The 27278-nt window shown below is 45.3% G+C and overlaps 1 protein-coding gene across 1 annotated transcript; it reads left to right on the forward strand.

Annotated features, from left to right (window-relative positions):
* Nucleotides 1-23909: 23909 nt before the first annotated feature.
* Nucleotides 23910-24473, forward strand: LOC127325616 (aspartic proteinase nepenthesin-1-like). The gene has a single exon (XM_051352426.2). The coding sequence runs from the start codon at nucleotides 23910-23912 to the stop codon at nucleotides 24471-24473; it is 564 nt and encodes a 187-aa protein (XP_051208386.2).
* Nucleotides 24474-27278: the final 2805 nt, after the last annotated feature.

A 27278-nucleotide genomic window follows, 5' to 3' on the forward strand; every position in this document is an offset into this window, starting at 1 on the left:
CGCCTCGCTGTGGGGAACCAGGACATGGCGGAGACGGCACCAGGGCATCATCGGAGAGCCGCCGGCGGTGAGAACCTGCAGAAAAACACGGCGGTCAACGCCGGTGGGGTGGCTGAGCAAGGGGAACAGAAGGGGAAGAGGTCCAGGAGGGGCGCAAGCTCACCATGAACGTGTTGGAGCACTCAGAATGGTCAGGGGAGGCGCGAAGCGGCCGCAATCGAGGAAGAAGGACGTCAACCAGCGCGGGGAATCGGTGACCGTACGCTTGATTGGACGAGCCCCGGCTCGATTCCTTGGATGAGGAGGTAGAGGAGAACGAGGCGCATCTTTCTGTGGCTGCAGCTCGGTGATACGTCTCAAACGTATCTATAATTTCTTATGTTCCATGCTAGTTTTATGACAATACTCACATGTTTTATATACACTTTATATCATTTTTATGCATTTTCCGGTACTAACCTATTAACAAGATACCGAAGCGCCAGTTCCTGTTTTCTGCTGTTTTTGGTTTCAGAAATCCTACACAGGAAATATTCTCGGAATTGGACGAAATCAACACCCAGGGTCTTATTTTTCCACGAAGCTTCCAGAAGACCGAAGAGGATACGAAGTGGGGCCATGAGGGGCCGACACCACAGGGCGGCGCGGCCAAGGAGGGGCCCGCACCGGCCTGTGGGGTGGGGCCCCCGTGCCTCCTCCGACTCTGCCCTTCCGCCTACTTAAAGCCTTCGTCGCGGAAACCCTAGTACCGGGAGCCACGATACGAGAAAAGTTCCAGAGACGCCGTCGCCGCCAATCCCATCTCGGGGGATTCAGGAGATCACCTCCGGCACCCTGCCGGAGAGGGGAATCATCACCGGAGGACTCTACATCATCATGCCCACCTCCGGATTGATGTGTGAGTAGTTCATCCTTGGACTATGGGTCCATAGCAGTAGCTAGATGGTTGTCTTCTCCTCTTGTGCTATCATGTTTAGATCTTGTGAGCTGCCCATCATGATCAAGATCATCTATTTGTAATGCTACATGTTGTGTTTGGTGGGATCCGATGAATATGGAATACTATGTCAAGTTGATTATCAATCTATCATATATGTGTTGTTTATGATCTTGCATGCTCTCCGTTGCTAGTAGAGGCTCTGGCCAAGTTGATACTTGTAACTCCAAGAGGGAGTATTTATGCTCGATAGTGGGTTCATGCCTCCATTGAATCTGGGACAGTGACAGAAAGTTCTAAGGTTGTGGATGTGCTGTTGCCACTAGGGATAAAACATCGATGCTTTGTCTAAGGATATTTGTGTTGATTACATTACGCACCATACTTAATGCAATTGTCTGTTGTTTGCAACTTAATACTGGAAGGGGTGCGGATGCTAACCCGAAGGTGGACTTTTTAGGCATAGATGCATGCTGGATAGCGGTCTATGTACTTTGTCGTAATGCCCTAAGTAAATCTCATAGTAATCATCATGATATGTATGTGCATTGTTATGCCCTCTCTATTTGTCAATTGCCCACCTGTAATTTGTTCACCCAACATGCTATTTATCTTATTGGAGAGACACCACTAGTGAACTGTGGACCCCGGTCCATTCTTTACATCTGAAATACAACCTACTTCAATCATTGTTCTCTGCTGTTCTTTGCAAACAAACATCATTCTCCACACCATACGATTAACCCTTTGTTTTCAGCAAGCCGGTGAGATTGACAACCTCACTGTTAAGTTGGGGCAAAGTATTTTGATTGTGTTGTGCAGGTTCCACGTTGGCGCAGGAATCCCTGGTATTGCGCCGCACTACACTCCTTCACCAACAACCTTCACGTGTTCCTTGACTCCTACTGGTTCGATAAACCTTGGTTTCTTACTGAGGGAAAACTTGCTGCTGTACGCATCACACCTTCCTCTTGGGGTTCCCAACGGACGAGTACTTTACCGTCACAAGGAAGCTACTCTCTGGCGCCGTTGCAATCCCTGTAGCACGCCAGCAGCAGCTACTTTTCTGGCGCCGTTGCCGGGGAGATCAAGACACGCTGCAAGGGGAGTCTCTCACATCCAATCTCTTTACTTTGTTTATTGTCTTGCTTTACTTTATTTTATTTTCTGCCCTGTTTGCTTTCTTTATACCAAAAATACAAAAAAATTAGTTACTTGCTTTACTTTATTTTATTTACTGTCTTGTTTGCTTTCTTTATACCAAAAATACAAAAAAATTAGTTACTTGCTTTACTTTATTTAATTCAGTTTTGCTTTACTTACTACTGTTAAAATGAATACTCCTGAGAACACTAAGTTGTGTGATTTCACTAACACCAATAATAATGATTTTATATGCACTCCTATTGCTCCACCTGCTACTACAGCAGAATTTTATGAAATTAAACCTGCTTTACTAAATCTTGTTATGAGAGAGCAATTTTCTGGTGTTAGTACTGATGATGCTGCTGCCCATCTTAATAATTTTATTGAACTTTGTGAAATGCAAAAGTATAAGGATGTAGATGGGGACATTATAAAACTGAAATTGTTTCCTTTCTCCTTAAGAGGAAGAGCTAAAGATTGGTTGCTATCTTTGCCTAAGAATAGTATTGATTCATGGACTAAATGTAAAGATGCTTTCATTGGTAGATATTATCCTCCTGCTAAAATTATATCTTTGAGAAGTAGCATTATGAATTTTAAGCAATTGGATAATGAACATGTTGCCCAAGCATGGGAAAGAATGAAATCTTTGGTAAAGAATTGCCCTACCCATGGACTGACTACTTGGATGATCATCCAAACCTTTTATGCAGGATTGAATTTTTCTTCAAGGAACCTATTGGATTCAGCTGCTGGAGGTACTTTTATGTCCATCACTTTGGGTGCTGCAACAAAACTTCTTGATGATATGATGATCAACTACTCTGAATGGCACACTGAAAGGACTCCACAAGGTAAGAAGGTAAATTCTGTTGAAGAAACCTCCTCCTTGAGTGATAAGATTGATGTTATTATGTCTATGCTTGTTAATGGTAGATCTAATGTTGATCCTAATAATGTTCCTTTAGCTTCATTGGTTGCTCAAGAAGAGCATGTTGATGTGAACTTCATTAAAAATAATAATTTCAACAACAATGCTTATAGGAATAATTTTGGTAACAACTATAGGCCATATCCTTCTAATAATGGTAATGGTTATGGTAATTCTTATGGTAATTCTTATGGCAATTCTTACAACAATAATAGGAGTGTACCCTCTGGTCTTGAAGCCATGCTTAAAGAATTTATTAGTACACAAACTGCTTTTAACAAATCTGTTGAAGAAAAGCTTGGTAAAATTGATGTTCTTGCTTCTAAGGTTGATAGTCTTGCTGCTGATGTTGATCTTTTAAAATTGAAAGTTATGCCTAATGAAGATAAAGATATTAAGTCATTTGCTACAGCAAACGCTATCCAAGTTCGAATTAATGAAAATATTAGATTGATGGCTGAATTGCATGCTAGGTGGGAAAGAGAAGAAAAACTAGCTAAAGAGAATAATGTAGCTAAAGTTTGGACTATTACTACCACTAGTAATGATGCTTCACATGTTGCTAAACCTCCTACTATAAATGGTAAAATAATTGGTGTTAGCAATGATTCTACTCCTAATGCAAAGTGTGCAAAACTGCCTGAAACTGCTAAAACTGTTGAAACTGTTTGTGATAAAACTGCTGAAATTTTTCAGAGTATTGGGGACAATGATCCCATTGCTTTAGATCATAATGGTTTAGATTTTGATGATTGTCACATCTCTGAAGTTATAAAGTTCTTGCAAAAACTTGCTAGAAGTCCTAATGCTAGTGCTATAAATTTGGCCTTTACAAAACATATTATAAATGCTCTCATTAAAGCTAGAGAAGAGAAATTAAAACTTGAAACTTCTATTCCTAGGAAGTTAGGAGATGGTTGGGAGCCCATCATTAAGATAAAGGTCAATGATTTTGATTGTAATGCTTTATGTGATCTTGGTGCAAGTATTTCTGTTATGCCTAAGAAAATCTATAATATGCTTGACTTGCCACCATTGAAAAACTGTTATTTGGATGATAATCTTGCTGATAATTCTATAAAGAAACCTTTGGGGAGGATTGATAATGTTCACATTACGGTTAACAATAACCTTGTTCCCGTTGATTTTGTTGTTTTGGATATTGAATGCAATGCATCTTGTCCTATTATTTTGGGAAGACCATTTCTTCGAACTGTTGGTGCTATTATTGATATGAAAGAAGGAAATATTAAATATCAATTCCCTCTTAAGAAAGGTATGGAACACTTCCCTAGAAAGAGAATGAAGTTGCCTTTTGATTCTATTATTAGAAAAAATTATGATGTTGATGCTTCTTCTCTTGATGTTACTTGATTTACACTTTCTGCGCCTAGCTAAAATGCGTTAAAGAAAAGCGCTTATGGGAGACAACCCATTATTTTATTTCTACAATTTTGTTTTATATTTGTGTCTTGGAAGTTGTTACTACTGTAGCAACCTCTCCTTATCTTTATTTTATTGCATTGTTGTACCAAGTAAAGTCTTTGATAGTAGAGTTGATACTAGATTTGGATTACTGCACAGAAACAGATTTCTTGCTGTCACGAATTTGAGTAGCCCCTTCTGTAGGTAACTCAGAAAAATCTGCCAATTTACTGAATGATCCTCAGATATGTACGCAACTTTCATTCAATTTGATCTTCTTCATCTGAGCCTGTTAAGTGCCTCGGAAAAATTCGTCTTTACGGACTGTTCTGTTTTGACAGATTCTGCCTTTTATTTCACATTGCCTCTTTTGCTATGTTGGATGGATTTCTTTGTTCCATTAACTTTCAGTAGCTTTGTGCAATGTCCAGAAGTGTTAAGAATGATTATGTCACCTCTGAATATGTGAATTTTTGATTATGCACTAACCCTCTAATGAGTTTGTTTTGAGTTTGGTGTGGAGGAAGTTTTCAAGGATCAAGAGAGGAGGATGATATAATACGATCAAGAAGAGTGAAAAGGCTAAGCTTGGGGATGCCCCCGTGGTTCATCCCTGCATATTTCAAGAAGACTCAAGCATCTAAGCTTGGGGATGCCCAAGGCATCCCCTTCTTCATCAACAACTTATCAGGTCACCTTTAGTGAAACTATATTTTTATTCCGTCACATCTTATGTGCTTTACTTGGAGCGTCTGTGTGCTTTTATTTTTGTTTTTGTTTGAATAAAATCGGATCCTAGCATTCTTTGTGTGGGAGAGAGACACGCTCCGCTGTTGCATATGAACACAGGTGTTCTTAGCTTTACTTTTAATGTTCATGGCGAAGGTTGAAACTGCTTCGTTCATTGCTATTTGGTTGGAAACAGAAAATGCTTCATGTGGTAATTGGTATATTGTCTTGAATAATTTGATACTTGGCAATTGTTTTGAGCTCTCAAATAGATCATGTTTAAGCTCTTGCATCATGTAGTTTGAACCTATTATGAAGAACTACCATAGAGCTTGTTGAAATTTGGTTTGCATGATTGGTCTCTCTAAAGTCTAGATATTTTCTGGTTGAGGTGTTTGAACAACAAGGAAGACAGTGTAAAGTCTTATAATGCTTGCAATATGTTCTTATGTAAGTTTTGCTGTACCGGTTCATACTTGTGTTTGCTTCAAACAACCTTGCTAGCCAAAGCCTTGACTGAGAGGGAATGCTTCTCGTGCATCCAAATCCTTGAGCCAAAAACTATGCCATTTGTGTGCACCATATCTACCTACTACATGGTATTCCTCTGCCATTCCAAAGTAAATTGCTTGAGTGCTACCTTTAAAATTCCATTCCTTGTCTTTGCAATATATAGCTCATGGGAAAGTAGCTTAAAAACTATTGTGGTAAAGAATATGTCGCTATGTATCTTATTTCTTATAAGTTGCTTGTTGAACGGTAACCATGTTTCTGGGGACGCCATCAACTTTTGTTGAATATCATGTGGGTTGCTATGCATGTTCGTCTTGTCTGAAGTAAGGGTGATTTGCCATGAGTTGTATGGTTTGAGTATGCATATTGTTAGAGAAGAACATTGGGCCGCTAACCAAAGCCATGTATCATGGTGGAAGTTTCAGTTTGGACACTAATCCTCAATCTCTTATGAGAATATTATCTGTTGTTGAATGCTTAAGCATTAAAGAGGCGTCCATTATCTGTTGTCTATGTTGTCCCGGTATGGATGTCTACGTTGAGAATAATCAAAAGTGAGAAATCCAATGCGAACTTTCTCCTTAGACCTTTGTACAGGCGGCATAGAGGTACCCCTTTGTGACACTTGGTTGAAACATATGTTATGCAATGAGAATCCATGGAAATCCAAGCTAATTAGGACAAGGTGCGAGCACTATTGGTGTACTATGCATGAGGCTTGCAACTTATAAGATGTCTTATGCATAACACATATGATTTATTACTACCGTTGACAAAATTGTTTCTATGTTTTCAAAATAAAAGCTCTAGCACAAAAATAGTAATCCATGCTTCCCTCTGCGAAGGGCCTTTCTTTTACTTTATGTTGAGTCAGTTTACCTACTTCTTTCCATCTTAGAAGCAAACACTTGTGTCAACTGTGTGCATTGATTCTTACATACTTGCTTATTTGCATTCATCATATTACTTTGTGTTGACAATTATCCATGAGATATACATGTTGAAGTTGAAAGCAACTGCTGAAACTTATATCTTCCTTTGTGTTGCTTCAAAACTTTCTACTAAGGATTTATTGCTTTATGAGTTAACTCCTATGCAAGACTTATTGATGCTTGTCTTGAAAGTACTATTCATGAAAAGTCTTTGCTATATGATTCAGTTGTTTAGTCATTATCTTTACCATTGCTTTGAATCACTTCATTCATCTCATATGCTTTACAATGGTATTGATCAAGATTATGATAGTAGCATGTCACTTCAGAAATTATCCTTGTTATCGTTTACCTACTCGAGGGCGAGTAGGAACTAAGCTTGGGGATGCTTGATACGTCTCAAACGTATCTATAATTTCTTATGTTCCATGCTAGTTTTATGACAATACTCACATGTTTTATATACACTTTATATCATTTTTATGCATTTTCCGGTACTAACCTATTAACAAGATGCCGAAGCGCCAGTTCCTGTTTTCTGCTGTTTTTGGTTTCAGAAATCCTACACAGGAAATATTCTCGGAATTGGACGAAATCAACGCCCAGGGTCTTATTTTTCCACGAAGCTTCCAGAAGACCGAAGAGGATACGAAGTGGGGCCACGAGGGGCCGACACCACAGGGCGGCGCGGCCAAGGAGGGGCCCGCGCCGGCCTGTGGGGTGGGGCCCCCGTGCCTCCTCCGACTCTGCCCTTCCGCCTACTTAAAGCCTTCGTCGCGGAAACCCTAGTACCGGGAGCCACGATACGAGAAAAGTTCCAGAGACGCCGTCGCCGCCAATCCCATCTCGGGGGATTTAGGAGATCACCTCTGGCACCCTGCCGGAGAGGGGAATCATCACCGGAGGACTCTACATCATCATGCCCGCCTCCGGATTGATGTGTGAGTAGTTCATCCTTGGACTATGGGTCCATAGCAGTAGCTAGATGGTTGTCTTCTCCTCTTGTGCTATCATGTTTAGATCTTGTGAGCTGCCCATCATGATCAAGATCATCTATTTGTAATGCTACATGTTGTGTTTGGTGGGATCCGATGAATATGGAATACTATGTCAAGTTGATTATCAATCTATCATATATGTGTTGTTTATGATCTTGCATGCTCTCCGTTGCTAGTAGAGGCTCTGGCCAAGTTGATACTTGTAACTCCAAGAGGGAGTATTTATGCTCGATAGTGGGTTCATGCCTCCATTGAATCTGGGACAGTGACAGAAAGTTCTAAGGTTGTGGATGTGCTGTTGCCACTAGGGATAAAACATCGATGCTTTGTCTAAGGATATTTGTGTTGATTACATTATGCACCATACTTAATGCAATTGTCTGTTGTTTGCAACTTAATACTGGAAGGGGTGCGGATGCTAACCCGAAGGTGGACTTTTTAGGCATAGATGCATGCTGGATAGCGGTCTATGTACTTTGTCGTAATGCCCTAAGTAAATCTCATAGTAATCATCATGATATGTATGTGCATTGTTATGCCCTCTCTATTTGTCAATTGCCCACCTGTAATTTGTTCACCTAACATGCTATTTATCTTATTGGAGAGACACCACTAGTGAACTGTGGACCCCGGTCCATTCTTTACATCTGAAATACAACCTACTGCAATCATTGTTCTCTGCTGTTCTTTGCAAACAAACATCATTCTCCACACCATACGATTAACCCTTTGTTTTCAGCAAGCCGGTGAGATTGACAACCTCACTGTTAAGTTGGGGCAAAGTATTTTGATTGTGTTGTGCAGGTTCCACGTTAGCGCCGGAATCCCTGGTGTTGCGCCGCACTACACTCCTTCACCAACAACCTTCACGTGTTCCTTGACTCCTACTGGTTCGATAAACCTTGGTTTCTTACTGAGGGAAAACTTGCTGCTGTACGCATCACACCTTCCTCTTGGGGTTCCCAACGGACGAGTACTTTACCGTCACAAGGAAGCTACTCTCTGGCGCCGTTGCAATCCCTGTAGCACGCCAGCAGCACTCGGCGAGGGATGGCCGGAGGCGACGACGCGGTCATCGTTTCTGTGAGAAGAACATGGCTTTGGGTGGTTCTTTTCGGTCTCTGTTGTTTCTCGTAGAGGAGGGGAAACGTAGAGGATGCAGGTGGCGGCGGGGCTGAAGGAAGAAAAAGGGCTAGGGTTTACTTGTGGCTCCGAGAGCGGATTAAAAAGGGGAGGAGGATCAGGAGGGAGTGGTTGCCCGGTGGCAGTGGAGGATGACATCGGCAGGGGATCAAGCACGCCACTCTCGTGCTTGCGGGAAGAAGACAACTGTGAGAAAGGAACGTACCCTTTCGTTGCGGGTTGGGCCAGAAAAAAAAGGAGGAAGAGAGGTGGGCTGCGGCTGGGTGCTCCGAGCAGAAAAAGAAATAGGCTAGGGATAGAGGGGAAAAAGGCCCAAGGAAGAAGGTTAGGGTTTTCTAGGTTTTGTTACAAGGAAAGAAGAGGAGGTTTTATTATAAAACCCATATGAGAGGGAAACCGAAATAGTTTTTATTTTAATAGTTTTATATGATAAAATCTTGTGGATGATATGATGCATGATGCTGATGAACTTGGAACGACACGGAAAAACAAGCAGCGGAGAAAATCTAATATTGGGTTTTTTCCGGGTCGTTACAAACGACACCACTAACAAGGAACCTCGCCCCGAGGTTCCACGTCATGGTACGGGGGAGAGAGGTGAACTAGCGTATCTTTTCGCAAAGTGTCGATCTCCTCGACACCACTAACAAGAATTCGTTGTTCCGCTGTTGATAATGCGCTTCTGTCGGGATCCTCCGAAGATCGGACCTAATAGGTGAGGGGCAAAGATCATCCAACCCGCGTAGAGACCTAAGACTCAGAGAAGCAGATAAGAGAGAAGATCCAAAACTCGCAGAGGTAAGAGGAGAAAGAATATAGATAAGGAGAAAAAAAGAGCTAGTCAGAACTATCCAACGAATTTTAGAAAATAGTTTTGACACTCTACACAACCACGTCCGTTGGCAAGGTTATCCTAGAGGCTGGACCAGTGGGGTACCGTCAACCTGAGGCTCTGATACCAACTTGTGACGCCCCAAAACCGGTACCATGAGGATTCCAACGATCCCGCCGAAATCCGCACGATATCGATTCTGAGACGCCCTCCGACACGACGTGCGCGACGAATCACACACGTGATGCCAGAGGAATTAACACGAGCGGTAACATTACAACAGGATTACAATAGAGCCCACAAGATACATATATTACAACAACGACTCCAACGAGTCAAGATACAAATATACAATACAAAGATCCAAATCATACAGAAGATCGAATACGTCTGAGTATGGACAAGATACAAATTGGACTAAGAGTCCTGAAGATAACCAGTGGCGTCCATAACCCTGCCCAGGCCAAGCCAGAAGGGTAACCTTGCTAACGTCGTCTTCGTCGAACATAACTTCATACCTGCCCGGTTATGTCCCAAAGAAGCAGCAATAAGTACGGATTCGTACTTAACAAGACTTCAAGACGTATAAGCATTCGTCAACCAGTCGTCCTTTGTACTTGAGGCACGCAGGGGACTTAGAGGACGCAAGAGGAACATCATAGGCAATATGGTGGGGTTAAGCGGCAGCGCGCAAGCACTAAAAACCTATAGAGACACTCTACGACATTCGTCTATCAGAGAAGGTGAGAGAGCGCATAAACTAACAGTTCTATACTCTGCAAACATAACACAACCGATGCGTTCCCCCCTCGCAAGGAAGTACTTACAAAGGCACTCACACGGTGGACAAGTTTTATTAGGTAGCCGTTGTAGTAATGCTATATTACTACGCAAGTTATTAGCAAATTATTAACATCAGCATAAAGGTGTAAGTTGTTCTATGATCGAGCTATACAATTCCAAGTCGTCCATAACCGCGGACACGGCTTATCGATAAGATGTACACCCTGCAGGGGTTGCCCAAATGTAACCATACGCATGATCAACTACACCGAGCGACAGTGAAGTCTCACAACAAGACCGTTCCCAGTTCAACAAGAAAGTCTAGGGGGGCCACCCGACTAAGCTACCCGTGACGAAGTCCGGCCGTACTCCGAAGCGGACTCAGGGTTTGCGTTAACGGCTAGGCGTGCAAACCACACGCTTCGCTAAACGTTCCGCGGGGTACAGTACAGAATATAAACACCCGATGGCAACAGGAAGTAAACAACCGAAGGCAACAGTAAGTAAAGCATGGCATACATGGCATAGGCAAATAAAACCAAGGTTGTGGTCCCCTTTTCAACTGACTTGAGAAAAAGGTAATGGGTGAGGGGGGTCCCAATAATCGTCCCCACGTACGGGTAGAGCGCTCAATCTCGGAACAGATAACAAGAACTCGGGTCCTAGGGGACATTAGCGAGTCAAAGTTCTGATGCTTTCGCAAAGGGGCTCACAGATGCCTCTGCTTACAATTTTAGTTGTTAACAATTAAGTAAAGCAGGTGTATCTCCAACAAAAATATATCCATAAACCATGTGTCATGATTCCCAACAGATAACCCGATAAGATAACAACAACGGTAACGAGATATAAACAGCACTAGCATGCACTACGACTCGCAAGGCAGACCCGATAACCAAACAATAGTTGTAGGAGGTGGTGGTGGCAATATGGGCTGCTTGAGGTAACAAGTGGATAGGACACGTGACAAGAACGCAACTCAAGGATAGCATAAGGGAGAAGGCAAAATAAAATAGGTGAGTGACTTCTGCAGCGACAGAAGTTTAGGAAATGCTTGCCTGTTAAGGATTGCCGAAGAACAGCCAGAGAACTCGTCGTATCTCACCGCACCACTTCGCGATCCTATCCAGGAAGAAGCAAATGCTGGAAAACACAACGCATGCAAGTCTTACTACTACGGAAGTAGAACCGGCATGCTCAAGATATGGTATGCATGCATGACATGGCAAACATGATGCGGCGATGCAACTTATCCAATTAAGCGGAGTCGAAACCCCGGACAAACAATTAGGGTTGAAGTTGCATTTCTACCGACAAAGTTAAGGGTTGCTTAGCATGGCATAACATGGCAAGGGTGAGCTACTTCAAGTTTAATCGGAGCAGAGAAACCTAGTCGGTGTTCCGAAATACTCCGGTGGTTCAATTAGGGTGAACATACACGATTGTCGTTGCACTACATGTTGCATGATGCAAACAGGTATATGGATAGCATATTCATCTTCAGCACATTTTTCTGAGCAATTTTCATACATAAAATATTTTATTTCAAGTTACGGTTCAGGAGATATGATTTTTGCAAGATTTGAACATATTCTGCAATTTTCAGAAAATAGAGAATATAGGAAAAGCGTTTTATACCAAGGAGGTTCTAGCCACAGGGGCTGACTTGCGGGACCAGGGATGCTGACTGGATGCGATGACTAGGCGGCACTGCTGTGGTCTTCTCACCGAATGAAGCACTAGCCAAGGTCAATGACAGCCGGGGCCACTTGTCAGATCGGAGGAAAAAACAAAAATGTGGGGATTTGCTCTCCCTAGGAATTGAACACTGGATCTAATGGAAGCAGCAAAGAGGACTAACCACTGGGCAACTGTTGGGATCACGTCAAGATTAGCGTGTATGGCAACATGAAGCATGCAGAGGCGGAGGTTGGGGATGAAAACCATGGCGGGATGGAGCTCGGGCCGAGCATCGATCCAGCAGGTCAGGGCGAACCGGGACGCGGGAGATGGAGTCGGGAGCGCGCCTCGCTGTGGGGAACCAGGACGTGGCGGAGACGGCACCAGGGCATCATCGAAGAGCCGCCGGCGGTGAGAACCTGCAGAGAAACACGGCGGTCAACGCCGGTGGGGTGGCTGAGCAAGGGGAACAGAAGGGGAAGAGGTCCAGGAGGGGCGCAAGCTCACCATGAACGTGTTGGAGCACTCAGAATGGCCAGGGGAGGCACGAAGCGGCCGCAATCGAGGAAGAAGGACGTCAACCAGCGTGGGGAATCGGTGACCGTGCGCTTGATTGGACGAGCCCCGGCTCGATTCCTTGGACGAGGAGGTAGAGGAGAACGAGGTGCATCTTTCTGTGGCTGCAGCTCGGCGAGGGATGGCCGGAGGCGACGACGCGGTCATCGTTTCTGTGAGAAGAACATGGCTTTGGGTGGTTCTTTTCGGTCTCTGTTGTTTCTCGTAGAGGAGGGGAAACGTAGAGGATGCAGGTGGCGGCGGGGCTGAAGGAAGAAAAAGGGCTAGGGTTTACTTGTGGCTCCGAGAGCGGATTAAAAAGGGGAGGAGGATCAGGAGGGAGTGGTTGTGTTAAGGTACAGATAGTCTAGCACAAATCGGTTTCGAGTATCATCACAGATCTGATACAAGGGAAAGCCTCCGTGGAGGTAAACTAGCCTATTACAGAGGAATTGGTTCGCCGCCGCCGTTCATCCGGATCCCGAGGATGATTGCTTCCGAAGGAAACTGTGTGACTTTATACTGGTGAGGCTGCTGTCGAAGCTGTTACCGAGTCCAGTCAGGCCCAGTGTGGCGCCTGTTTGGCTGGATCAACCTTTTGGGCCTTGGGCTTCTTTCCTTCAGGCCCACCTCCTCCCTGCTCTTCTGCTTATCAGTATTGCTGTTGACATCCCCTTCCCCTTGAGAATTGGCTTGCCCCCAAGCCAGAATTTCAGGGAATTGGTGCTGGAGTTGCAACTTGTCCTCCCAGGTGAGATCTTTGGCACTGTCAGGCGGCCACTGAACTTGGACTTGCTCCCGACGCCCCGATGGAGTATGGCGCCAACGATGCCCCAGAATATTGACTGGTCGAGGAATATCATCAGAAAGCTTTGGCAAGGACGAGGACGCATGCATACCTTGTTTCAAGACCTTGCGGAGCTGCGAGACATGAAAAACTGGATGTATCTTGGTCTCTGGCGGTAACTGCACTTCATAAGCAACAGGATTGATGCACTTGGATACTGGATATGGTCCAAAATATCGGAATGCCAGCTTCTGATTGGATCGCTTCACCAGAGATTGCTGAATATACGGTTGGAGTTTGATGAACACTTCGTCGCCCACTGTGAAGGTACGTTCGGTACGCTTCTTGTCTGCCTGGTTCTTCATATACTGTCTAGCATGCTCCAGATTTTGCTGCAGTACTTGCTGTACCAGTTTGAGTTCAGCTAACCACGCCTCCAGTGATGGTGCCGAGCACGTTGATGTAGAATCGAGACCCCAGTGCCTAGGCTCATGTCCATACAAAGCAACGAAAGGAGACATATTGATAGCTGAATGATGGCTGGTATTGTACCAGTATTCTGCAAGGGACAGATACTGGCTCCACTTTGATGGGCATGCATGAGTAAAACACCTCAAATAAATCTCCAAGCACTGATTAACTCTTTCGGACTGCCCGTCTGTTTGAGGATGGTACGCGGTGCTCATCCGTAGTTCATTGCCCATCAGAGAGAAAAATTCTTTCCAAAACCGACTCGTGAATATCGGATCTCTGTCAGAAACCATGACTTTGGGCATGCTGTGGAGCTTAAAGACGTTATCGAGATATGCAGCTGCTACCTTGGCTGCCGTAAAAGGGTGATGCAGAGGAATGAAGTGAGCAAACCGTGTAAACTTGTCGACGACGACCATAATGCTGTTCGCTGACCCAGATGTTGGCAACCCTTCCACGAAGTCCATTGTAACCATCTGCCAGGCTGCATCAGGTGTGGGCAGTGGTTCCAGCAACCCTGGGTACTTGACACGTTCCGGTTTTGCCTGTTGACAGATAAAACAGGTTTGGACAAACTCTTTGGTTTGTGCCTTCATCTTCGGCCATGCAAACAAGCGCCTGATACGAGTGTACGTAGCAGGGAATCCAGAGTGACCTCCCATTACGCTAGAATGAAATGCTGTCAGGATTTTGCGCTGCATGTCAACAGAACCTCCCAGCCAGATACGCTTGCGAAAGTACAGAATGTTGTCGCGCAAACTGAAACGTCCCTTAGGATCTGGTGTTTGTTTCAGTTTCTGAATCCACTGAGTAGCTTGGGTGTTAGTGGCATAACTGTCCTTTACTTCTTCGAGCCACGCAGGTTGGCACACTGTGATGGTGTTGGCGAACAGAGTGTCGGAATGTGAGCGTCGGGACAGAGCGTCAGCAGCTCGGTTTTCCAGTCCTTTACGATAGCAAATTCTGTATTGAAGCCCAAGCAGTTTAGTGAAAGCCTTTTGCTGCCATACAGTCGTCAGACGTTGGTCTTCCAAATGAACCAAACTCTTCTGATCCGTGCGGATCACGAATTCTTGGTGTTGGAGATAGGGCCGCCACTGCTCGACCGCCATTAGGATAGCAAGACACTCCTTCTCGTAAGTCGACAGGCCTTTGTTTCTATTGCTGAGGGGCTTGCTCATGTAAGCAATAGGATGTCCATCTTGTTGTAAGACTGCTCCTACACCCGTGTCACATGCATCTGTGTCGATTACGAAAGTTTTCTGGAAATCTGGAAGAGTCAGAACTGGAGCAGTAACCAATCCTTGTTTCAGTACTTGGAATGCTGTGTCTGTGTCTTGATTCCAGATAAACATTGTATTTTTCTTGAGCAGATTAAACAGTGGTCTAGCAATTATGCCAAAGTGCCTGACAAATTTTCTATAGTACCCTGCTAGTCCAAGAAAGCTACGGACATCTTTGCTGTTGGTTGGAGTTGGCCAGTTTGCTACTTTCTGAATTTTGTCAGGATCTGAAGCAACACCCTTGCTGTCAATCACATGACCTAGGTAGGCTACCTTTTGCTGACCAAAAGAGCACTTGGATTTCTTGACTTGCCAGTGATCCCTCCTTAGCAATTGCAGAACTTGTTGGAGGTGCTGAACATGCTCGGGAAGAGTACGGCTGTACACCAGGATATCATCGAAGAAAACTATGACACATTTGCGCAACAGAGGTTGCAGAGTATTGTTCATAGCTCCCAGAAAGGTTGCTGGTGCTCCCGCTAGACCAAAGGGCATCACAGTGTATTCCCAGTGACCTGAATGGGTTTGAAAGGCTGTTTTAAATTCTTCCCCTGGCGCCAGCCGGATTTGGTGATATCCTGCCCTAAGATCCATTTTGGAGAACCATCGTGCGCCTGCCAATTCATCGAGTAGTTCATCGATCACTGGTACAGGGAATTTGCTAACAACTGTCATAGAATTCAGAGCTCGGTAATCGACACACAGACGCCAGGTACCGTCCTTCTTCTTTACCAAAATAGCTGGGGAGGAGAAATGACTCGTGCTGCGCTGAATGATTCCTGAGGCAAGCAATTCTGCTACCTGGCGTTCAATTTCCGACTTCAGCTCTGGTTTGTGACGGTAGGCTCTTAGATTTACTGGTTGTGATCCTTGCATGAGAGGAATAGTGTGATCACACGCTCGTCGTGGCGGCAAACTTGTTGGCTCGGCAAATACATCATCAAACTGTGCGATGAGTGTTTGTACAGCATCTGGGGTAATCTCCTCAATGTGTACTGTATCTGCCAGAGCATACACATGGATCAGATGGGCCACTGAACCTTGCCGGCAAACCGACGATAACTCTTGAGCAGAAATAGCTGAGCATTGAATCTGTTCATTACGGTGCCCTTGCAAAAAGATATTACCCTCAGTAGCTTGTATCGTCAGGGTTTTAGCTATCCAATCAATCTGTGGATTGTTCTGCTCAAGCCAGTCCATGCCCAAAATCATATCGAAAGCTCCCAGAGGTAAGAGTTTCAGATCTGTTGTGAATTGATGTCCTTGTGATGACCACTGGCATTGTGGTATATATGCAGAACAGCTGTGCTGAGCTCCATCGGCCACTTTAACACGGCAGGGTTTGAGAAGGGGCTGAATTCCCGATAATTCCTGCGCCAACTGCTGATTGATGAAAGAAGTCGAACTGCCTGAGTCCACCAGTATCAGAATTTCATGCTTTTCAATGAATGCCTGCAACTGAATTACTCCTGGAACATCGCTTGTTGATCCTGTCAGAGCATGAAGAGACACTGAGCAAACCACCTCTTGTTCTTCACCTGATGACTCGGTGTTATCAATCCCTGTCAGTTCCTCCTGTGAAAGCAAAGACAGTAGCTCTTCGACTACGTGAAGTTGCACTGTCTGCGGGCAGGTGTGATCATGGCCCCATCGTTCACCGCACTTGAAACAGAGACCCTTGGCCTTGCGATAAGCACGTAGAGCATTGTACTTATCAGGATTGTTGGTGCGAGCTGCTTCAATCCCTCGACTATCGACTGCCCTGCTTGCTACAGCTGGTGGTGCTGACGCTGAAGTAGAGGCGATGCTTTTACGAGGGAAAGCAATGTACCGCTGCTCCTGCTTCGAAGGAAACGGCAATTCCCCTTCTGCAACTTCTTCCTGAAGCAGAGCCAACGAGCAAGCTGTGTCCAGGTCAGTCGGTCTCTGAACCATCACCACTGCACGGATGTCTGCCCTCAGGCCCTCGATGAAACGAGTCAAGAAATAAAATGGATGAGTAGTGTCTGAATATGAAACAAGATGGTTCATAAGAACATCAAAACGCTCAATATACTCAGCAACAGATGAAGTTTGCTTAATGGTATAAAATTGTCTAATGAGGAGTTGATGTCTATCTCGCCCAAAACGTGTGCTAAGTAAGGAAGTGAACGAGATCCAATCCAGCACTGTGATTTTCCTACGAACTGACTGTAACCAGATACCAGCTGAGCCAGAGAAATGGAGAATCGACATAGGTACCCAGTATGACTCATGAATAGCTAGTGTTTGGAAATATTGCTCTGCGAGAGTGATCCACAGGTTGGGATTGTCGCCCGTGAACGAAGGAAATGGGAAACTGGGCGCGTTGGCACCCAAACCCGTCATGATTTGGCTAGTGACAAACTGTGGATCGGCTGTATCCGGTATTGGAGTTTGGAAGGAGAACGTACCCTTGACCGGAGGTACCGACGGGGACCCGAGGGCCGCCGCCGGTAAACCCCCGGATGTGACGTTCTCGCCGTGGCCGATTTGCCCGTGGATCGGCCCGCTCGAAGCGGGCGAGGTGTTGGAGACGATGTGGCACGCTCCCGATCCACTCGCTGCAGCAGCCGCCGTTGGAGGTTGCGCGCGCTTGAGGTCTTCGACCGCGGCCTCGAGCTGGGCGAAGCGGTTCTCCATCTCGGGTCGCCAGCCGGCGAGATCGAAGACGTACGACGACTGGTACTCGATCTGGCTCACCAGATCGTCCTGCTTCGCCTGGAGGATGTCGAACCTGTTGTCCATGGCGCTGAGGACGCGTGTCTCCAGCGCGGCGGCGTCGGCGCGCATGGCGTCGAGGTACTCCTTCAACGCCGGATCCATGGTGGTAAGAAGCCGGTGGCGATCTGCGGTGTATCTTCTGGTTTCCCTAATGGTGGTGGTGGGAATTTGGGGATCTAGTGGTCTCTGATACCAGATGTTAAGGTACAGATAGTCTAGCACAAATCGGTTTCGAGTATCATCACAGATCTGATACAAGGGAAAGCCTCCGTGGAGGTAAACTAGCCTATTACAGAGGAATTGGTTCGCCGCCGCCGTTCATCCGGATCCCGAGGATGATTGCTTCCGAAGGAAACTGTGTGACTTTATACTGGTGAGGCTGCTGTCGAAGCTGTTACCGAGTCCAGTCAGGCCCAGTGTGGCGCCTGTTTGGCTGGATCAACCTTTTGGGCCTTGGGCTTCTTTCCTTCAGGCCCACCTCCTCCCTGCTCTTCTGCTTATCAGTATTGCTGTTGACAGGTTGCCCGGTGGTAGTGGAGGATGACATCGGCAGGGGATCAAGCACGCCACTCTCGTGCTTGCGGGAAGAAGACAACTGTGAGAAAGGAACGTACCCTTTCGTTGCGGGTTGGGCCAGAAAAAAAAAAGGAGGAGGAGAGGTGGGCTGCGGCTGGGTGCTCCGAGCAGAAAAAGAAATAGGCTAGGGATAGAGGGGAAAAAGGCCCAAGGAAGAAGGTTAGGGTTTTCTAGGTTTTGTTACAAGGAAAGAAGAGGAGGTTTTATTATAAAACCCATATGAGAGGGAAACCGAAATAGTTTTTATTTTAATAGTTTTATATGATAAAATCTTGTGGATGATATGATGCATGATGCTGGTGAACTTGGAACGACACGGAAAAACAAGCAGCGGAGAAAAATCTAATATTGGGTTTTTTCCGGGTCGTTACACTCATACACTGGGGAATACAAGAAAAGGGACTATACAACTCTAACAGTATTCATATCTCAATTTATCCTACCGTGATGTTAGAATTTAGAGAGGTTCTTATACAATACTTCGTTGAGTAATATGCTGCCACTGAATAAATAATTATTCTCTACGAGATATTTGTGCACTATACTGTTTGCTTTGGTTTTTTCCTAGTCCGTGCTTTATTTTACTCTATTTCAGCATGTACTTGAAATATATTTCTGGTATTATTACGATGGCATGGCAACGTGCAAATGTGTGCATGGCATTGTGGTGGACTTTCCTCGTGCTGTTTGTCCAACATGTTTGTGGGATCTACTTGATCTATTATGGTGTTCGTTGACTTGTTTTTGCTTATCACTGTGATCAATTTTATACAGGAAATTGTGAAAATAAATGATGTAGATTAAGCTCCGAATTGCAAAGTGTGGTACTGTTATCTGCACTGCCAAATAGGCAACGTCGTAAATGTAGTTTACCCATTTTGGCATCTAGAAAAGTTCATCTACTAGTCTCACAAACCTGTTGCGTTCCTACTTAATCCTACAATCGTCGCTACAGAAGACATTGTTACTCTTTCTATCAAACCACAACCTTTGCTCGTGCTGGCGCACCGATTATGGCACCGCTTTAGCAGCGGTCGCACTAGTAGAGGATCCCCCTTTAGTACCGGTTCCAGAGGGCCTTTTGTACTGGTTAAGCAACCGGTACAAAAGGTTCGTTACAAAAGGCCCCCCCTTTGGTACCGGTTCCTTACGAACCGGTATTAAGGGCACCTCCACGTGTGCACGCAGGAGAGCACGGGGTGAGGGAGCTTTGGTACCGGTTTGTAATACGAACCGGTACCAAAGGCTGCCTGCCGCGGCAGAGAAAATGCATAAATCTCTGCCGCGGCAGAGAATTCAGGGTTTAGGGTTTTAGGAGGGGTTTAGGGGTATCAGACCGTTTCATATCGCGTCGATGCGCCTGCTTCGCGTTTGGGTTTAGGTAGTACATGAAGATAAAGGTGATGCATAGTAACTTGGTGCATATAATATAACACATGTAATTGCATAAGATCACAAATTAAGTAGTACATGCATGAAGATCGATCTTCATGCATATATAGTGGTACTCTCCGAGGCATACTATCTATTACATGTAGCATAGTGGTACTCTCCGAGTCAAAATATATGTTACATGTAGATCTTCATTCATAGTGGAACTCTCCGAATGGCGGTATGACGTCCCGAAGGAAAAATCCCGCCAATTCATCGCCAATTGCTTTGAATCGGTCCTCGATTGAGATCCTGTCCCGCTTTCTTGCCAACTGTAAAAGAATGAGATACAAATGAATACATGAGCTATGTGTGTGTGCATATATATATCAAATCACAATCAAACAATTATTACTCAAACTAAGCACAACTTATGGTAACAAAATAAATTTGTGAATATTGTTTTCGTACCTCTTTATTTCTTTCATTATTCGTTCTCTCGCTGACAATTCTCTGGATGTACTCGCAAATATAGTATCCACATAGATTAGTCCCCTCTGGTTGTTGTGGGCATTTCTGTACAAGAATATAATTCAATCAAACAATAATCAAGTATGATAAAGGTGTGTGGACCTAGGTAGTACTACTTACTTTGTTCGCACGCCATATCAGCTTCGGTTTCCATTCATGGGACCGATCTTCCTTGATGAACATTTCCCATACACTGCCCGACAAAAGAAAATGCATAAAAGTGTTATCAATTAGTTGATATCAGGAAATTAACAAAAAAAACCGATAAGAATTAAAATTACTTTTTGAGCATAAAAAAAGTCGTCTTGTATAGTATAGCCTCTTTGCTTTGTGAGTCAAAGACTTCAACCTCTCCATCGTACATTTTAATGACGATAAGAATAAAGTGGAACCTGCGCACGTTTAAATATGCAGTGTCATATATATAAGTCATCAGTTAAAATTTGAACATCTCGTGAGCAAAATAGAATGTGTTATAAGACAGTAACACTCACTTGAAGTTGTAAGGCCAAAGTATTATCCTTTTGTCACGTTGTCGCTTCAAAAACCTTAGCAAAGTCTCCGGTGTATCTCTGTTATAGAGGGGATCCTCTATGGTTTTTTCATGCATTGTATCCGGGTCAATGAACCCAATGTGCTTGACTTCATCCCTTTTGCATTCGAGCATCTTCGATCTGCATAATATAGCGCACAAAAGATTATAATTTGCAGACAATGAACGAGCTGAGCTAAAGACATCTCAAATTACATAAATAAATCACTTACAGACAATAGCAACTGATAATTAATTTGTCGAGGGCCCGGAGATTGTATAACTGAAAAAGTTCGCAGAAGTCAACGCTCACAGAGTATTCTTGGAAGTAGTGCTCTTCCTTAACACGCACCATGATAGACTCGATCCCTCTCTTTGTGGCATTACTGTACCACACATGCAAATTACGCATACTTGTTGGTAGCTTCCTGAGATTCTCGACCAAATCTTTCCCTTGAACAAATTTATATTCTACTTCAGCGAAGGGGTAATCGATGTATTGTCGAGAACTTTGAACGGCCTTCTCGTCAAACACCATGAGAGGGGGGACCGATTGAACGGGTTGTTCTCCGAGCTGGTGCACTTGTTGTTTCCCTTTTTTCGCTGTGACACCCGATTGATTGCGTTTTTTCGCCTCCACCATCTCGTCATACGACCTTTCAATAGAATGCCTATAGTCAGATGGCGGCGATGGTACAGGGTCATATAGATTCTCAACGGTACGCACAACTTTCACCGGATCTAGTGTCTTCTCAAAAGGTATCTCTGGCACTTTCTTAGCAAAAAAGGATTTCAGCTCGGAGTTACAGGTTTCCATGTTTTCCTCGATACTTTTTTCCCAAGGTAACTTCTCAATAGGCGGCAGTGGTTTCTCCTTTCTAGATCTCTTCCTAGGTGGTGTACCGTTCCGCTTAAAGGATGCTGCCTTATGCAGAGGATCTCGAGATGGCGGACTCACGTTGGGGTCCCTCTCAGGTAGGTGTGGACTTTGCTGCTCATGTGGACTGCTACCAAGAGGAGTCGGTGGCCTTTCCTGCTCAAGTGGACTGCTACGAGGAGTCGGTGGCCTTTGCAAAAGGACGATGTATTTCTTGGGCCATAGGGTGAAACCGTGCTTGACATCGGCCATTGTCTTCTCATCGTCACCTCTAGGAAAATCAAGCTCCACTGTTTTAAAACCCGAAACAACTTCATCCACCCCGACACGAACACAGCCAGGTGGAATGGGCATATGATGGTGCGTTGCTCCATCTTCATTTGGGTAAACATAGCCGACCGCCACCTTAACAGACGCGTTCCTGAATAACATATGTAGCTCGCAATCTGTCTTCTCCGTGACATAATCCATGGGGTAGCTTCCTCCACATCCGTCAAGATGCGTGGAACCCACACTGCTTCTTCGCTGAGATGGGGCGGCATTGGCTTGAGGATCCTGTAGAAACATCGGCTGATCAGGTGCCCTCTGATTTTTCTCAAGTGCCTCCACCCTATTTAACAATTCCGTTAACCTGTCTGACTCCTTCTTCTTCTTTCGCGAACGGCTTCTATAAGTGTCAGCGCACACCGGCCACGCTTCCTTCAGGGTCTGACCTGGGCGAGCTCGAACCCGTCTAACGTGTTCAGGATTCCCCAAAGCGAGTGTCAGCTCATCATTCTCTCTATCGGGAATGTACTCTCCCTTTCTGACCTTTTCAATTGCATCTACAAGCTCCTTCGTGATTGCTTCAATTTTGTCCTTCCATTTCCCCTGCGCAACGATCTGCCCTGTCTTTGGGTCCAACCCTGCCCCATGCGTGAACAACCAGAACTTGGACCGGTCGGGCCAGTCCCATGTCTGTGGAGTGATTCCTGCATGGATCAGTTCATTTTCAAACGCTGTCCACTTCGGAATGGCAGTCTTGTAGCCACCTGACCCCAAATGATGGAAAAGTTTCTTCTTTGAAGCATTTTTCGTATTTGTGACCGATCGGGACACAGCAGTAGACGCTTATACCTCTTAAATGCGGGCCAGTGATCTTTTATCTTCACTAGACTTTCATCGAATACTGGATCTTCATGCTTATATTTGTCCCATAATTTTTTCTTCCATGTCTGGAATTGTGTGGCCATCTTCTTGAGAGTCCATTCCTTGACTTTCTTCTTCTGGCCTTCCATCATATCTTCCAGTAGGCTGAAGCGTGTCAGTAGAGTGTCCTAAAGAAAAAAATTCAGTGCGTCGTTGACATAACTAGCTTCAGTCCCCGCGTTCTTCGGTACATGGTCCCTAACAAGAACTCCAGCTTGATTTGTAAATCTGCGGCAGTGATCTTTGGGATGCACCGGTTCACCATTATCCTTAAATGCGGTGAGGGCTAACCTACCCTCGCCCTTTAGCAGTTGCGTCGGGCCTCGTTTTGTTTAAACAGACTTGGTCGATGATCCAGAAGGCTAAAAGAAAAATGATTCGTTAATAAGTGCAATACAAATAAATGAATGCATCTACTGATGAACATAGACTTGATACATAAATATACACCTCGCCGGAGTTTGTTATGGACACTTCGTTGTCTCTTCTAATCTCTTCAGACTCAAGTCCCTCACCGACATCTTTCAGAAAATTTGTGAACTCATAGTCATCTCCATCGGGTTCCGGCCCACGGGCACTCTCAAATATCAATTTCTGCACCGCTTCTTCTTGATCATCATCTCGGACGAAGGTGCCGTCCTCCATAGCTCAATGTCACTACAAAATTAAGAAAGCAATTATTTCATTCATCATGTCATGATCATAACAGATTGCTAGATGGATAACAATTGAAATGAAGAAAGCAATAACTCTAACCCTAACACCAACTCTATGTCGCGGCGGCACCGCCACGGCCACGGACTCGGCGTTCCCTCTTTTTCTCGACCCTAACCCTAACACTCGGCGTTCCCTCTTTTTCTCGACCCTAACTCTATGTCGCGGTGGCACCGCCACGGACTCGGTCCATTGGTGTCTGGTTCAGCTCCCTCTCCACGCCATCGTCGCCGATGTGCAACGCCCTCTACGTCTGGGACTGCTACAAGAATACCTGCATCTACCAGTACTTCTACGGCAACAGTGCCAGCACCACCGGTGTGCTCGCCAACGAGACCTTCACCTTCGGCACCAACGGTACGCGTGTCTCCGTGCCCAAGATCGCCTTCGGCTGCAGGAACCTCAACGCCGGCTCCCTCTACAACGGCTCTGGCATGGTGGGCTTTGGCCGGGGCCCGCTGTCCCTGGTCAGCCAGCTAGGGGTGCCCAGGTTCTCCTACTGCCTCACCTCCTTCATGTCCATCGTGCCGAGCCGCCTCTACTTCGGTGCCTACGCCATGCTCAACACAACAAACACAAGTGACTCCGACCCGGTGCAGTCCACGCCCTTCATCGTCAACCCGGCGCTGCCCACCATGTACTACCTCAACATGACGGGCATCAGTGTCGGTGGCGACCTGCTGCCCGTCGACCCATCCGTGTTCACCATCAATGACGCCGACGGCACGGGCGGGGTCATCACTGACCAACGGTGGTCGCCGCGCACACGGCCCCGACCCTGGCGCCCCACTGCTTGACGAAGCCGCCCGCCATCAGCGGCACGAGCGCGCCCACCGCGAACGCCAGCGCCGACGCGAGCGCCGCCTGGCCTGGTCCACATTGGGTCGAACACCTTGCAGGCGTCACCTGGCCGGCGCCGAGGCGGAGGGAGTGCAGCAGCGAGACGGCGACGGTGATGGTTCTCGGCGATGCAGGAGACCTAGGCGGCCGCGTGGAGCGCGCGGGCGAGGGGCAGGAGAAGGGGTGGGGCGCCGACGGCATGGTGCGACGTGGAGGAGACATACCTGCCGGCGCAGAGAGAGGAGAGGCCGGCCTGCAGGTGCTGCACGCGGACGACGATGACGGTGACAGCGTAGTGCGGCGTGGCACAGACGACGGACGGCGGCGATGGTGTGGTGCGCGACGGCGTGGACGACGGCGACGGCGAGCGCGCGCGCGGTCTCTGTGCGTGTGTGTGTGAAATGGAGGATTTGGGGGAATTTTGCCCGCGCGGCTAAGTGAAATGGAGGCGAACCCCCTTTGGAACCGGTTGGTTCCACCAACCGGTACGAAAGACCTTTCGTACCGGTTGGTGAAGCCAACCGGTACCAAAGGTTATTTTTTTCTTTTCTTTTTCTTTTCTTTTGCTGTTTCTTTTCTATTTCTTTTCTATTTCTTTTTTGTTTTTTTTTCTTTTGCTGTTTCTTTTCTATTTCTTTTTTTCTATTTCTTTTCTATATCTTTTCTATTTCTTTTTCTATTTCTATTCTTTACTCCCGCCATGACACCGTCCGCGCGGGAAAGTTTCCCGCCACGACGCCGCGTGTGGGAGGAAAAGGGCAGGAAATAATGGGCGCGAATAAAATTTTATTACGATTGAACTCAAATTAAAAGTACATAGCTCAACTGAAAATTAAGATACATGGCCAGATTCGAATGTTGGAGTCATTCAGTCATAGTCGTGCCTAGCCCTATAAACGTCGCCACTGTAGTCGTCGTAGTCGCCGATGTTGTCGTCGCTGTGTCAACACCCGGATTTTTAAGTCCAGATGCCTATTATGTCATTCATCGCAATCCCAGGAATATTGTTGTTGCGAGGCATAATAGTCGAATATCATAGTCAGCATTTATTACAAACCATATTGTCTTACAACTTCAGATCACATGATCCATATTACACAAATAGTTGATCTATTGATCAACGAACAAACACCAGTTCATAGCGGAAGCTTAAATAGAAATGGACTCTCTAGTCCACAGGCCAACGCTTGACGTCGGAAGACTCCTAGTTGTCGTAGGCATCCTGCTGGTCATCTCCTTGGTAGTTTTGTCCATCTTCATACTCTGGCCATTTGAATAGCCAGGGACAGAGCCGTGAATACTTTAAGTACTCACAAACTAACATTAGTGTAAGTGCTAACCATTTCAGTAAGGGGGAACTAAGCTCTAGTTTAATTTGCATCAACCCAATTTTAGTTCAAGTATTTGAGAGAAGACTTATTCAAGTGCTAACTAACTCAAGTGGGAACATTAGTGTCATTCCCACAAGTCAAGTTGTGATTCAAAAACAAGTCACCATTCACCATTCACTTCACCAATATTTTCAAGAATCTGACACCGGAAACTGTATGGCCTTTCCAACCGTCCGTAACCGTGGACACAGCTATTCGAATAGGTTTACACTCTGCAGAGGTTGCACACTTGTGCCACAACATTTGATTACATCCGTCAGGGATAACCCTGAATCATCGTAACTCAGTACGCGGATCATCAACCCTAACCTTTCACTTACATACCCTAGTATAGGCACCTCTCCCCATGAGCTTGGCCTCCCAGTGGAGACCCACTGTCAACCTGGGAACTGCACAGGGCTTGGCCGTACAATTCACCTCAATCCACATCATTTCTCAACAACGGAGGCAGCCTCGGCACAACCCCTATGATGCTTGTTCAGAGGGAACCCATACTAAGATGCATAAACTTCCAGTTAAGCCCTACCCATAATCAGGTATTGTGGGGGTACTCAAAAATTGAAAAGGTAGCGCATCCAAACCAATATCAGTTTTATCAAAAATCACCATCTTCTCTTGGTCATATTCACCTTCAAAAATCATTCAATGGAATGACTCATCATTCCAAGGTTTCAAATTCAAAAACAAGTCCCATGTTCCCCACTAGAGTAGTCAATTTTATTTGTTGGCACTGGCAACTAGTTTTGAGGAGTGCTACTTAACTCTTAAACTTCTTAGGCTAAGTTTGATACTCTTGTTCTACTCTATACTTAGACCAAAGTTAACTATAAAAGTAGGCTTTAAATAACCCAAGCAAAAACTTGCAATGTAACAACTTGGGATGGGAATATTCAACATAAGGTAAAGTGGAGGGGTGCCTTGCTCAAGAGAGCCTTGCACTTGCAAGAATATTAGCTTGCCTTGGTAGTGGTCAAAATTCTCCTCTTCCTCCTCTTGGTAGAATCCTTCCTCTTCCTGGTATTCTCCGGTGCTAGCGTCTAAAATTGAGTACGAGGTATAATCACTCAACCAAGTTCAAGGGCTATACTAAGCATCACATGCATTCACACAAACTATTCTAGTCACACAATTAACACCATTAGGTGCATTGGTTTTCTTTACTTAGGAAAAATAATTTCCTCTCATTACATATGTAAATGATAGTTTCCCTTTAGTGTTGGAGGGAATAATTTCCTCTCATTAGATCTTCTTAAGATTTAACTTCTCAAACAATCATACATGAAATTATGTTGACCTAAGTCAACCATTCATCATCATCATTTGAGAAAATGATTTAAATGAGGTATAATACCACCCAATATTTAACAATGC

Source organism: Lolium perenne, chromosome 3 (genome assembly GCF_019359855.2).
Source record: "Lolium perenne isolate Kyuss_39 chromosome 3, Kyuss_2.0, whole genome shotgun sequence".
Classification (NCBI taxonomy): Eukaryota; Viridiplantae; Streptophyta; class Magnoliopsida; order Poales; family Poaceae; genus Lolium; species Lolium perenne.